The sequence below is a fragment of the Enhydra lutris genome, unplaced genomic scaffold (genome assembly GCF_002288905.1).
Source record: "Enhydra lutris kenyoni isolate GAN:26980312 unplaced genomic scaffold, ASM228890v2 scaffoldscaffold31, whole genome shotgun sequence".
Classification (NCBI taxonomy): domain Eukaryota; kingdom Metazoa; phylum Chordata; class Mammalia; order Carnivora; family Mustelidae; genus Enhydra; species Enhydra lutris.
Genome location: NW_019154115.1, coordinates 15684879 through 15699899, shown reverse-complemented (window position 1 = coordinate 15699899; position 15021 = coordinate 15684879). Strand labels below are relative to the sequence as shown.

Genomic DNA, 15021 nt, shown 5'->3' with positions numbered 1-15021 from the left:
ACTGCCCCCAACACGGCCTGTGAAGTTACGGCTCTTGAACACCTATCTTGATGCTCAGCAAACACTCAATGTGAACGTCACAAATTATTTACAAAATTTTTTAAAAATATCTTTCCAAAGTGGGTCATGGTCCTCTTTCACTTGATATGAATTCGTCTTTTCACAGAGGGACCAAGATCTGGTCATGTAGACTCACGATTGTTCTAAAGGCCTTTTGTTAGACTCATTAAAGAAATCCTGTTCCTCCTATTAATTTTGTCCAAAAAAAATACAGTTAGAAAAAGAATGTGATACGACAGCCACAGTTGCTGACAAGGCCTTTGTCAAACCTTTCAACAAGACCATGATTATGTAGCCCGTGTAAAATAAATCTTTGTTAACTCTGGGAACATGCAGTACATTGAGAACCCAAGAAAAGCTCTGAGATAAGATCTCAAGAATCAGAAAAATAGTGCATAAGAAATCCAATGTTAGTAAGCCAGGGGCTACTCATAACTGGAGAAGGGTACGGGATCACCTTACTGCACTGAGCTTTGCCCAGAGATCTTACAGAAACGGAAAGCATTCGAGTCAGGCCTTTTCCCGGCACGAAAGCCTCTTCAGGACCATACTGTGAATCTGAGCCTGCTTTCCTAGCATGTCTGAATACAAACCACAGGAAGCAGAGTTTGCATTCATATGTGATGATAACTGTCTGTCAAAGAGAGAAAGAAAAGAAAAAGCCTTCAGCAAACCAAGATGCATGCAATGTCTACAGGAAGAACCGTGACTTTCTTCTCAACTGTTCCAAACACTCTGGGAAAGCGATCACATTTTTGAAGAAAGTAAGTTGACCATTTCATGTTAGTAAAGCCAAGTAAACGAACAGCTGAATGTCATATTTACCCAATTTCTAAGCAGGTGCCTGCCTACAAAGAATTTCCTGCTCTAATACAAAAAGCAATAGCTAATACAAGGGCAGTTTGGGGATCCAGCTCATGGGAAGTCAGGACAGGGTCGCAGTTCATTAGCATTTCGTGGGATATACTTACGTGGTCTGCGTCAATTCTCTTTGAGTGAAATTACTACTGGCCATCCCGGCATAGAAATGGTTTCCAGGAATACTGCTACCCCCCCTTACGGGGCTCACCCTCCATCAAGACATGAATGTTCAATCATGAACATGAAGAGGACATGAATGAGTCTTCCGGCCACAGCACACAGGTGTGCGGAAAGTAGAGAAGAAACAAACGCATCTGTAGATGCAAGTTCCATGTATCACAACAGGTACGGCCACGTCTTAGCATAACTCACGCATCTTGCGCAGATGGAGTCTGGTAGTTCCAGAGAACACAGCATACAGAACTGCCACTCACGAAGCAACAAACTTGAATTCTACAGTAAAGCTGAATGATCTTTTTATTCTGAATGTTACTAGGAAACGTGACATAAGATTTGGAAAAAGCATCTTGCAGAGAATCTGGGCTCCAACGGTAAGTTGAATGAGAATGTAATTACATACTATTTAAAATTCGGTCTTAGGAAGAAGAGAAAGGCACGAAGGGCAGCTGCCCACAAGGATGGGAGTGGACAAGTTCAGTATAGCCTGGAGCTCCCCTTGTCTGTGGCATCTGGGAATGGAGGCAGAGAAGCTGAGCTCCTCCCGGAGCAGACAGCCCATCACACAGGCCGTAAGCAGGGGCTACGGCTGTGCAGCAGAGGACGAATGGCACATATCTTTGGTATGCAACAAGAAGGGTGACCGAAAGAAAAAAGTCCCCACTATGCTGCTTTTGGATATGATACAGACAACAGACCCACCTCTGACCATGAAGGAGAGCCCATGCTCTGTGTGAACACAGTGTACGGGAGCACATGTATCCTCTCTTTTATGCAGACTCCAGAACAATGCAGCTAAAAACTGTGCCCAGAAGAGGAAACAAGACTGGCCATGAGTCGATAATTACAGAGATTGGATGGCAGACACAAGGAAGTTCATGGCATCATTCTCTCCACTTTTGTGTTTAATGAACATCCGGCATATGTCATGACCAGTGAGAACAGCTAAATAAGTGCTTTACAACAATGATGCAAGATATGAAAGGAAGTGAGTTTTTTAACTGAAAATTTAAAAAAACTAACAAGGCTTGCCCCCAAGAAAATCCACCTCAATCTCATTCTTGACAACCCAAAAAAGATTTGGTTTTTCACACATTCTCCCTGTTTGGGTCTAGACCATCACTTAGACACCTGTCCGACATTACGGGCTGCAAATATCTTACTTGGAATCGCTCATCTGTCTCGTTCTCTCCAATCTGTCTCAGAAGATCCCCACTGGCTTGTCCAATGCTTCCAGCAGCAGTCAAAACTGTCTGTCGAGGCTAGAAAAACACACACTGGTTAGAAAGAAAATGCATTTCCTCCACAGTGCCATCAGACAGCAAGGTAGCAAGAGGAATCCTGAGGGAGTGGCCTCCTCCTGCACCTAGATGAGAGTCTATTGGCCAGAGAGGAGACCTAAATATCCCGGTAAAATCTTTGCAAGCCTGGGTGGCTCAGTGGGTTAAGTTTCTGCCTTCGGCTCAGGTCATGATCTCAGGGTCCTGGGATTGAGCCCCACATCAGGCTCCGTGCTCAACATGGAGCCTGCTTCTCCCTCTCCCTCTGCCTGTCTCTCTGCCTCCTTGTGTTCTTTCTCTCTGTCAAATAAATAAAATCTTTAAAAAAAAATCTGTGCAAGGAAATGCCTGATGTCTCACGAAGTAGGCACAGGCGGATTGATTTGAAATGTTCAATCAATGAGTCCTGCTCAGCTGGTAGGAAGGTGATATGCACTTTACAGAAATTAGGGCACCATCCTGTATCCCCTTCAAATGTGTATTGACTATGTATGTTTCTGAGGTTGAATCTAACCAAGTACCCTGGGGTGAGGGGACAGGGAGGTTTTCCACTAGCAGCTCAACCAGTCCCAAAAGTTGAACCATAGATTCTGTACCCAGTTCACCAAATCCAAACCCCACAGTCTCATTACATGCCCCACCAGGATGGAAGAACAGCTTTGGAGCGGGAGCCCTGTAGCACTTAAGGCCGCACCTGCCTCGTCAGAACCTGAGTGACCGCATGCCCCAAGAGCTCACCTCTCCAGAAGTAGGCTGCACAGCCTTCAGCAGGTCTGACACTGCCCCCGCGAGGGTCCTCGCAGCTCTGAGCAGGTCTTCCCCACTGCCCACTTCGTCGTCCATCAGAGCCGCCAACAGCTTCACGCCCTTGGACATCTCCGTCAGGTTGGAAGAAATGGTGGTGATCGCACATCCCACTGCTGTGTAGTCGGTGTCTGCAGGGTCACCTGGGACAGAGAAGGGCCACCACCATCACAGGAGGGCGGTGAAGGGTGAGGAGAGCCCAGATAGGGGTGGGCTTCAGCCATCACTCTGAGGGAGCTGGACACAGAGCCGCACACACACAGGGAGATGCCCGGCTCCCTGTCTCCGAGGCGCTGCTCCTCCCAAGTCCTTTCGCCCGGAGGTCTCCTACACTGCAACACTGAACACGAGCCCCTGGACAGTTCCAAAGGAAGTCTGGGCATCCTGTGGCTCTTTCTCTTGGGTGCCCGTCAGCAGCTGAGGCACTGAAATGCTGCACGGAGAAGCCGAGACATTTGTGGGCTCTCACCGACCTTGAGAGGTGTGATGAGACTACTGTGGGACAAAACAGATGGGGGCCCGTGTGTTGGATCTATCCCTCCCAAACCTGTTTGAGACTGTAAGCTGCCAGAAGGGAGAAACCAACTCCCGCACACTTCGCAGTCCGTCCCGCAGACGGGTGGACGGTAAGCAGAACTACGTAAGGGCTTGTTGAAGGATGCGTGATATCGACAGAAAGGAATGAGATGCTCCCCACCTTCCTCCAGGGTCAGTGTGAAGAAGTGCCTGCAGCACTCAGAGCGCCTAAAAATAGACGAGCCTCTCATCCTCTGAAAATCTGTTGTTTCAATCAAAGAATAGTGATTGTTTCTAAAGCAAAACCACAAGACAGCACCAAGCCCTCAGAGACTCACCAGCAGTGAGGTTAACCACCGAAGCTGTTCCAGCTGTGATCGCATCCACCTGAGAGTGGATTTCGTGTTTGGACTCGTCGACTTTGTTCTGAACCCACACCCGAGACGCCTGCAAAACCAGACAAGGGCATGACACAGTCACTGCGTGAGACTGCCTGGGACACCAGAGACGTCGTGCCATAAAATGAGACCAGCATTTTGTCTGTACTCTTGTTATGGGCGGGCACCAGCGAGGCCCTCCGGTCATCTTAAGCAAGGTCTTTAACAGGCCCCTGGTTCATTTACTGATGGCAAACAGCACAGACGTCCTCCATGCTGCCTCCACTGTTTTTTTCTTGAGCTTTTAGGATCTTAGGAAAGTTCCACATGGCTTTATTTAGGTAAATTTAATAAAAAATGAGAATTAATGTCTCATCATATTACTGTACACCAGTAACCACAACTGTTGTTAATTTCTACCTTGTAAAAAACAAGAGAGCAGGGTTAGAATTAGAATTGCAGCTCACGAGTGTCCTCTGTCGGTATAAAGATTGTCTTTTGTTAACACGAATGTGGTGTAGACAGGGCACCTTTCCTGGAAGGACTGGGCCGGGGTGGGCGTGGCGGGAAATGGGTCGAGACCTCTGTTCTAGATCTAGCTCTATCACTGACAAGTGACATGACCTCGGGCATATTACATCTAGGTCCTGTGAATTACATTTCTTCTACTGTAGGAATTCAGTGGTTTTTACAAACCTTTCCAGATCTTATACTTTATGTTCATGGGAACCTATACATAGCAAAGTCTCTATTTCCTGGCATTTCTGGACTTAGCCACTAAGTGATCATTTCCATTCATAACGATGACCCTGCGGCAACAGACGATGCCGATCTGCTTCCCAAAACATGCCAAAAATATTCATTGAGATTTAGGATGTGTCTAGCACTAATCCTATTTTTTGGTATACCAATGCTTTAAAAGTTGGTGAAGCAGGACTGTCAAGTCCAAATATTTTAAAGCCATCTCACAATGGTGCTGGATATGGGGGCGGTGGTCTGCCTCATGTATTTTCACTCTGAAGATCCCCCACGAAGACTGTGTTAATGATTTCAGGTACTTGGGATACGAAGCACTGAGTACAGCAGCACCTGAAGGAAGGCAAGCAAGCGAAAGTCACAGCATTCAGGGAGGTCCTGCAGGACAGTTATCCTGGTGGGACAAGATGGGGCGACAGACTGCATCTCGGCCCTGGCCTGGAATGGCTCTGTGAGTCCTCACGGGGTGGTTTTCAGGCCTGATTGTCCACTAGAACCACCTTGAGAGATGAAACAAGCAGAGGCTCCAACCTTCACGGCAGGATTTTTTTCTGGTTTGAGTTGGGCCTCAGGCTTGGTTCTTTAAGCTCCCCCAGGTAATTCTAACATGCAAAGCATGTCTGGGAAGGACAGTGCCAGCCAGTGCTTCATCAACTTTAATGTGCACAGCAAACAGCTGGAAGTCCATGAAAATGCAGATTCTGATTCCGAAGGTTGGGGCAAGGCCTAAAATTCCACACCTCTCAAGAGATCTTATGTATTAGCAATGCTGCTGGCCTGCGGGCCGCAGTCAGAGTAGGAAGGGGCTAGGTAATTTCATGTGGCAGCACCTACAGAAAGGCAGCTAATTACCCTGCCCTGCTGAGGAGCTGAATGGTAATGCGGTGGTTCTCAAAGTGTGGTCCTGAGACAGCAGAGGAGGACCTGAGGACTTGTTGCAAAGGCAGAAAATCTCAGGGCCTACCCCAGACCTACTGAGTCAGGAAAGAGGGGATGGAGCCCAGCAATCTGTTTAAACGAGTCTTCCAGGTGACTGATGCATGCTAACATTTGAGAAGCACTGATAACAGCTAATGCTCACTGAGCTCTCACTACATGCTAAGAACTCTGCACACGACGGGATTACCACGTCTTCCTAAGGACCCCGTGCATGCACGACAAAATGGAAGCGTATAGAGAGTAAGTTGCCCGGATTCACACAGACGCTAGTAGTGGAACTGGGATTTGAACCCAGATCATGTGACTCCAGAATTGAAGTTCTTGGCCCTTGAGAGGTATTGCCAATACCCAGTAGCAGCCCATGATTCTCTTCCTGGGGGTACCACCTCACTATAAAGACTCCATATATTGGGGAAAACAAAACAAAACAAACCCATGTGTTTCCATTTCACCTGGCTGGATAAAGATTTTCCCAGCTGAAAGCAGACAAAATGCAAAGTCGCGCTTTGTGCCAGGCAGAGACCCGAATGAAAAGCATGAACAGTATTTACCATATCCTGGCCGAGGGGTGGCAGTGAATCCAGCTCGCTGAGGTCGTCCTGGGCCTGCTGGACAGCGTGCATGCTTGTGTTGATGGTCCCCATGAGGGCCTGCTGGGCCGAGGTCTACAAAGGCAGATGACCACAGGGCATTCATAACCTCTCTCCTGGGAGTGACACCGCCCTCTATACAAAACACGGCCAAACTGAACTCCAGGCTCAAGACAGAGTGGTCCACGCTGTGTCTCCACAACCCCAAGCACCTCCCATTTCAAGCAGGGGGCTGGGACAGAGATTGTATGAATAGAATGCTCAATGTGGGTGTATGCCATAGAGAGGTTGTGATCAGGAGAGCGTGGAGAGCTTAATCAGTTGGCCAGAAGACTCAGAGAGAGCCCTTGCAAGGGAGCTACTCCACTCCGAGTAATGAGGACAAAAGAGCTCATACATAGGAAACATGTTCCACCCCAGAACTGTGCTTACTAAGTAAGAAAGGACTGCACTCCAACCTATAGTCAACATGTTTCTTCAGAGTCAAATCACTTTTGAGCTTTTAGGCTTTTCAGCTTTTATAAAGTTCTTCCCCAGCAGCACCTGATTCCTGAGCAGGCAGATCGGCAGCGACAAGAGACAACGATCCGCTCAGGGGAGAGCGTGGATCGCTAGAGACCCGGTCTATTTCTAAGACCCGCCGAGGGCCACCCTGGGCTAAATAGCAACTTGATGCTGTTAAGGCAGGGAAGCAGGGCTCTCCATACTCTGTATCGCCAGTCACGTGGAGAGGTCACAGTTGCCCTCCAGCCCCTGAGGACACCCATGATTCTACACAGGGAGTTACTAAGACACCCCATTTAAAGAGAGCACCGAGTAGCCAGGCACTGGGACCATGCAGCAAAGAGCCACGGCTCGGAGGGGAACGGGTGAGAACGTGACAGTGCACACAAGCTCTCCCAGGCTGGTTTCTCTCCCTGCGCATCACAGGCAGCCTACCAACGCCCAGTGCCAGCGTGGGGGACGCCTCACCAGCGGGGGCATGTGCCCTCGGTGCATCTGACCAACCACGACCTGCTGCTGCGGTGATGGCATGCTGCCCATGTTGAAGGTCTCGGGCCCGCTGGAGCCCGAACGCATCACGGCAGGCAGCGCCACGGAGCCGTGCTCCACCTTCCCAGCCCGATTGAACTGCTGCTGCAAGATGGTGGACCTGCAGGGGACAGGGGTTTGGTCACTGGGAGGTGGCCACTCACATACAGTGACATGATAAGACACCATGAGCGTCACAGCTGTTTGCTGCGTTATGCTGTGGAGGCCAACTCAAAAGACGTATATACAGATGGAACTGTGAGTGAGGCAGCACCGAAGTACTCAAGAATCCTGAGATGAATCTTTTTACAGTTACTGATACAAATAAGCATTCCCAGTTGGTTCATGATATTAGCCAATTAGCTTTGCTTAAGAATCCCCCCCCACCATTTGTTATGTTTCTGTACCAATGATGTTCCAGGTGTATGTAAAAGTTTTGGATACATTGATCTATTAGTAAATTCCACCTGAAATAGCATTCATTCAACAAATATCTCTGTGGGCCAGGTTCTAGTCTAGGCATCGGGGACATAGGTCATTTAGCCTTAGACTGAAAGGAGAGGTACAGAAAGGAACTAAAAGAGAATCTCCCACAGCTTAGCTCTCATCCCCCAGGTCCAAGGCCACTGACCACAGAGAGCACTTAAACACTTTTGGAGCCTTGATGATAGGATAGACTTTGGCACCTCCTCCAGATGATTTTTTAAAAAGTCCAGGAAGAGGGCGCCTGGGTGGCTCAGTGGGTTAAAGCCTCTGCCTTCGGCTCAGGTCATGATCTCAGGGTCCTGGGATCAAGTCCCGCATTGGGCTCTCTGCTTGGCAGGGATACTGCTTCCCCCTCTCTCTCTCTGCCAGCCTCTCTGCATGCTTGTGATCTCTCTCTCTCTCTGTTAAATAAATAAAAAAATCTTTAAAAAAAAAAAAAGTCCAGGAAGATTCCTAGGACATTTAGTAAAAACAAAACAAAACAACAACAACAACAACAACAACAAAAAAAACAGTTTTTTACTTCCGATATGTTTTTAGAATGAGTAGTAAGGACTTTGAGCATGTGAAGGTGGACTATCTGTGCAGTAGCCCAGAGCACAGACCCCATCCAGGGAGAGTCTGGGGTGGGGCGGGGAGGAGAAAGAGAGAGAGAGAGAGAGAGAGAGAGTGAGTGTGTATGTGTGTGTGTGTGTGTGTGTGTGTGTGTGTGTGTTTGTAGGGGCAGATTAGGTGAGCAGCTGCATTAAGGGACCAGGCCTCTTTCCCAGGGTTCTCCAACCTTCAGATCATTCCCTATTACCCAGGGCAAAGCTCATGAGGCAGGCTAGGATACTAGAGAGCAGGAATCTGTGGAAGAACAGGGATGTCTGTGTGGCACGGTTGGCACTAGGAAGGGTAGATGTGGGGGCCCCAGGAGGAAGTCAGGGGCATCCTGTGATCTTAGCCAATGTCTAATGCAGGGAGAAGTGGCAGGTCTTGTGATGGGAACCAACCTGGACCATTCTTCCTGCTTGCCTTGATCAGACCCCACCATGATGCCCTAGGCAGTGGGAAGGGGCTTCCATGGTAAAAGGCAGTAAAGAGTGTTAGTGCTCTGGGCTCAGACACTTACTCAGCTGCTCTTAGAAGGACAAGTGCAGCAGAGTCCTCTGAGGGGAACAACTCAACCTGCCAGAAAGCACTAGCTTACTGATTTCCAGCTAATGGTCATTAATAATTCCAAGGACTTAAGGTGCTCTACAAGAGGGTACCATGTACGTGAAATGCATAGCATCGTCAGGTTTGGTTCCAAATTGTGTACTAAAATAGGGGACAAAGGGAAAAGCACCTTCAAGGTGATTATGAAGCCAATAGAGACAAAGTGATGGAGTATGGCAATGTTCGAGAAGCAATCAATATGACTTAGCAAATTCAATATGAATTTTCTAGAACTTTCTGGCAGTTTGCGGTAAGAAACATCACAAGATCTGAACTGACTCATGGCCCTGCCTCATGGGTGCATCTGAAGTAATTTTCAGAGCTTTGGTTTCCTCAGTCATGGACAGGCAGAAACATCTGGTCTACCTCTTGCATCGGGGGTTGTTATTGGGGTGAAATGAGACAGCATGCTAGACATACGGAGTAAAGTGTATGCAAGAAATGTATTATCACAATGCTCTATGTAACATAAGGGGGAGCAGCTGCTCAGATTCCCCCAAAGTAACACCTATTAGATGTTACTTAATTTTAATAAATCTCAGTTTCCTTACATATAAAATGGGGTTGAGACTGTTCTGAATTGAAAGTGATGATGATGTTAAGAACAGTATTTATGATGTGCCAGGCACTGTTTCATGTGCTTTACTAATAATTCAACCATCAAAATAAAGTGTATAAGGTGGTACTATCATTATTCTCATTTTATAGCTCAGATGAAGGGGCAGAGGAAATGTGTAATGTCCCCAAGGCCACACATTGAAAAAGAGACCCAAGGGGCACCTGGGTGGCTCAGTCGGTTAAGCGTCTGACTCTTGATTTCAGCTCAGGTCATGATCTCAGGGTTGTGAGATCAAGCCCCACCGTCACGCTCTGCGCTACATGTGGAGCTTGCTTGAGATTCTCTCCCTATTCCTCTGCAACCCACCCCCCAACCTGTCCTCCACTCTCAAGAAACAAAAAAGAAAAAAAAGAGGGTGACTTGAGATTTGAACCCAGGAAGTCTGGAGTCCATGTTTTAACCATTTCCCTCTACTGCCTCATGACACCTGTGGCATGTAGGGAGCATTCTATAAACAGTAACTCCTTCACTGTCACAGAATCAAACAGAAGCCCACTCTCCAGCCTTTGATGAAAACGACACGTTAGGAGATTTAAATGAGCAACTGCAGAACAGGACTCATGAAATAAAAAAATAAATAAAAATACTTACTTTTTTGGAGAAACAGACTCTTCCAGCATAGTCGACTCCTCATCCCCCTCTAATCCAAATCTATCCTTACTTTGTTTCTGAGGTAAAACGAGACAAAAAGGAAACTCAGCAGGTCTTGATGCAAAAACCTTTTAAGACACCTTCTAAAAGGAGCTACACAAGCAAAAATGTTGAGATTTACCCCCAATTCTTTATATTGGAGTAGGTGATGGCTGAAGAAAAACAAACGTAACAATAAAAAATAAATACATTGTTTAACGCAATATAGAGATACCTGCCTTCTGTGTTTATTACTGCATTGACTAAATTTCACACAGTTAAAATCAAGACGTAAATACCGATGTTCTAGTTGAACTTGGTTATTTCAGTGGGCTTTTTCTTGAAGTCTTTGGCAGTCTGTCTGAATACCACTATGGTATATAACTATATATACCATAGTAGTATATTTGAGAATTTGATAAAAATTCATGAAATTCAGTAATTTGGTAAAAATTCATGAGGAACACCTGGGTGGCTCAGTTGGTTGTGCACCTGCCTCTTGATCTCAGCTCAGCTCTTGGTCTTGGGGTCATGGGTTCAGGCCCCAGAGTGGGTGTCACTCTGGGCACTGAGCCTACTTTAAAAAAAAATTCATGAAAAATATGAAGAACATTTTCAGAACCTCAACCTAGGTTTCTAAAGAGGCTGGAAAGCATAATAGAACTACCTAGAGAGGAAGATGCTGAGAGGTTAGCTGGTCTCATTCATTAGCTAAGTGAAGCCCTATTGCTCATTACTCGGCAGTAAGAATATAAATATGAACTTCAGCTAAAATGGAAATTCTTGTGGGATCTTGAGGTTAAAAGACTGCACACTCAAGCAATCTTAATGTTAAGATTAAATTAGTGGGTCAAGGACTTCAAATTAGGGTTGTTTTGTGTTGTTTTATTTTTTCCAGGTAGCAGCAGCATCTAAGTGTGTTTTTAAAAAAGCAACTTTTCTAATTTGCATCAGTCTGAAATACCTTTTTGAGAATAATGTCAATGTAGCCCGCAATCAGCTGGGATATCTGCTCTCCTTCAGTGGTTTGTACGGAATAGTAGCTTTCCTGGTACTCCCCAAAATCCTGAAAAAATGGCATTAGAAGAAATATAACTACATCATGTCATCATGTAGCTATAGTTTTAAGGGTAAAGAGGTCTAGTCCTGGAACAAAATGGCATAGACTCACTTTTCCCTTCTCTTCCTCTCTAAACATAACTGAATACCCTACAATTTAGTAAAAGGGCTCTGAAAGCTGTAAAGGTAGATTGACTGGGGAGCACAGGACTTGGGAAAACACATTCTGGTGAATTTTTAGGTTTTCTTTTATATCTGATTACTCCCAGGTGAGTGCCTGAAACCCAGAATCTCCAAAAAGCAGGATTTCAAAGGCCTGTCCTTTTTTGACAAAGGACCAGGAGAGGAGAAGCCCAATGGAGATCTATCTGGGAGCCCCAGACCAGCTCCACAAGCTGGGCTGGTGCTCACCAGCAGCTGCAGAGCAGTGAAAGCCCAGGCCGTCCTGGCCCTCACTCCACCACCCAGACAGGCAGGTGGTCTTACCCTTTTGCAACAGTGGTCACATGAAGCCTGCACCCTCCTGACCTGCACCCAATGGCATAACAGAGAAAGGCCCAGTAGCTTCTGCCTATCCCCAAAATGGTCACCCAGCAATAGCAGGTGGGCCTAGGAAGTGTCTTCACAAACAGTGCCATCAAGTTTTGAGTAAGAACTGGGCAGTGTCAAAACAATCCAGAACACCACAGCAAAGGCCACAAAAGGAGACCAGAACACCACACTAAATCTGAACAAGATGACTAATAAAACAGAATATTTAAGTAAGAGCGAGAGTCTCCTCACTTAATAACCATAATGCCTAGATACAATTTAAAAAAATCACTACTCATATCAAGAGCCAAACAACTATGATATGAATAAGAAAAGATAATGAATTGATGCCAATAATGAGAAGAATCAGATATTGGAATTATCTCATAAAGCAGCCATCATAAAATATGTTTCATCAATTACAAATTCTCCCAAAACAAATAGTAGGTTTCAACAGAGAAATAAGTCAGAAGAAGGAACCACATAAAAATTATAATACAGAAAAATGCGATAACTAAAATTTAAAAAACTTACATGATAAAGTAATGTGGAGATGACAGAGCATAGAATCAGTAGACTTGAAAACAGATGAACAGAATGTAGTCAGTCTCAAGAGTTGAAAGAACATAGACTCAACAAAAGACAAAAAACAAATAAAGGACCTATAAACCAGACCTTCAGGGTTCTATGGGATAATAAAAGATGTAACATTCATATCATCAGAATCCCACATTGGGAGAATGTGGGACAAAAAAAAAGTATTCAAGGAACGCCTGGGTGGTCTGTCAGTTAAGTGTCCAACTCTTGATTTCAGCTCAGGCCATGATCTTGGGATTGTGAGATCTAGCCCCACACTGGGCTCTGCACTCAGTGCAGAGTCTGTTTGAGATTCTCTCCTTCCTCATCTCCATTGCCCCTCCCCCCATCAGCTCACATGCTCACACATACTCTCTTTCTCTCTCTCTCTCTCAAATAAATACATCTTTCCAAAAAAAAGTATTCAAAGAAATAATGGCTGAAAATATCCCCAAACTAAAGACATATACCTACAAACTCAAAAAGCTGAGCATATTCCAAATACAATGAACCCTGAGAAATCCACACTAGGAACTTTAGAAAGTGACATACTATCTACAAGTGAACACCAATTTGAATTCTAATCTGAAACCATGGAGGCCAGAAAGAAGTGGCTCAAGTGCTAAAAGAAAGAACTGTCAATGTCTAATCCTATACCTGATGAAATGATCCTTTATGAATGAAGGGGAATTAAGGACATTCTGAAAAAAAAATCGAAAGCTGAGAGAATCATTTTTAGCAGATCTAACTTCCTTTAAAGAATGGCTAAAGGAAACTCTTCAAACACGAAGAAAATGATAACAAGAGACTGAGAACATTAAAAAGAAAACAGCAGGATAGATAAGGAAAAAAAATAAGGAAATGTGAAACTTATCCTTTACCTCTTGAGTTTTACTTAATCATATTCTATGGTTGCAGCAAAAGTTGTAACACCATCTCATGCGGTGTTCAATGTATACAGAAGTATTTCTTTGAATAATTATTTTCAAAAAGTGGGGAGTGTAAAGAGACCTAAATAGAAGTGAAGTTTCTATGCCTCTCTTGAAGTGGTAAACATCCACACCTGTGGGTTATAATTATTCTTACATATATGGTAATATCTAGATCACTAAGAATGCTAAGCAAAGAGATATGCTCAAAAGCATTATAAATAAACCAAAATAGACCTCTCCCAAAAGAAGGCAACAAAAATAGGGGAAAAGAAATGGAGGGGTAAACAGAAAAATATTATAAAATGATAGATTTAAGCCTTAATATATCAATAATTAGATTGAAATATAAATGGACTAAATAGACCAATTAAAAGAGACTGACCAAGAAGATTTTTAAAAAAGCACAATCCAACTTTATCCACTTTGTAAGAACCTTGTCTTAATATAGGTAGGTTGAAAGTGAAAGGATGGAAAACTATATCATGCAAACATTAATTTGAAAAATCTTGAGTGGTTATACTAAAATTAAGCAGATTTCAGAGGAAACAAATTTATAAGGAACAAAAGAATTAAACAGTAAAACAATTTCTCCATGAAGATGACAGAGGGATCTTAAATGTGCATGTAAGCACCAGAGCTTCAAAATACATGCAGTGAAAGTTGAAAGGAAAAATACAAAAACCTGCAACTGTTGTCAGGATAGGGAAGACTGGAACACCACCACCAGTTAACAGGGTCTAATGGATATTTTAATACTCTTGTCAAGTACTCATCGAACATTCTCCTAGAATGACCATATCCCGTGATATAAACCAAATCTTAAAATTCGAAGACTTAAAATTATGCACTGTATATCCTTCAACCATAAGAGAATTGAACTAAAAATCAATAACAGGAAGACAACAGGAGAAATCTCCAAACACCTGAAATTAAATTAAGGCTCAGAGTAAAAAGAAATAAGATGTTACAAACTTTAATCCAACTTTAATAAACATCATTGATATTCATTCTCTCTTGTGCTTGAGCTAGTTACTGTGACTCATACTATTTCTAATTTGTCTTTAAAATAACTTTTTGTTTTCAACAAAATGGGACCTGGACCTAGTTTTCAAAGACCAATAGCACTCAAAGGAACATAACAAAACACAGCGGGTCCCTGCCCTAGCCATTCCTAGCTTTCTTTTCCATCCCTTCCATCCCCAAAGGCAACTACTTTGAACCCTTTCACTGTTTCTTCTAGTATTTCTAAATAACATGCTTTTAATTGATTTGTCTCTTCTCCAAGTTATCCACAACTTCCTACCTTGGAAGTTCTCTAAGTATGAACATCTCTTCTTAAGGGCTATGGAGGTAGTTACTGACTACAGGAGGGAAGAAGGTATATTTCCTGATGATTCCTTCCTAGTGGCAAGTCTATCCACCAATAATCACACTAGATAACGAAAGACTCCCTCCAAAAACTGTTCCTTACACCTTTTTTTTTCTGATGCCGTATTATGAGACCTGATCTAGACACAAGCTGATACTTCAAATATTCCCTAGACCTGGAGAACAGTACACTTCAGGAGTGCCAGAAGATGGATAACTTTCAACACT

The 15021-nt window shown here is 44.4% G+C and overlaps 1 protein-coding gene across 2 annotated transcripts in view; it reads right to left on the bottom strand.

The window, feature by feature from the left end:
* The window catches only part of LOC111153217 (talin 2), a 194397-nt gene that overhangs the window by 135999 nt on the left and 43377 nt on the right, over positions 1-15021 (bottom strand). For both annotated transcript variants that reach the window (XM_022512104.1, XM_022512103.1), the window contains exons 10-16: positions 11292-11393; positions 10289-10365; positions 7333-7513; positions 6322-6435; positions 4037-4145; positions 3117-3325; positions 2262-2360 (exon numbers count right to left, since the gene is read on the bottom strand). In XM_022512104.1, coding sequence (XP_022367812.1) covers positions 2262-2360; positions 3117-3325; positions 4037-4145; positions 6322-6435; positions 7333-7513; positions 10289-10365; positions 11292-11393 — 891 coding nt within the window. The remainder of the gene's footprint in view (positions 1-2261; positions 2361-3116; positions 3326-4036; positions 4146-6321; positions 6436-7332; positions 7514-10288; positions 10366-11291; positions 11394-15021) is intronic.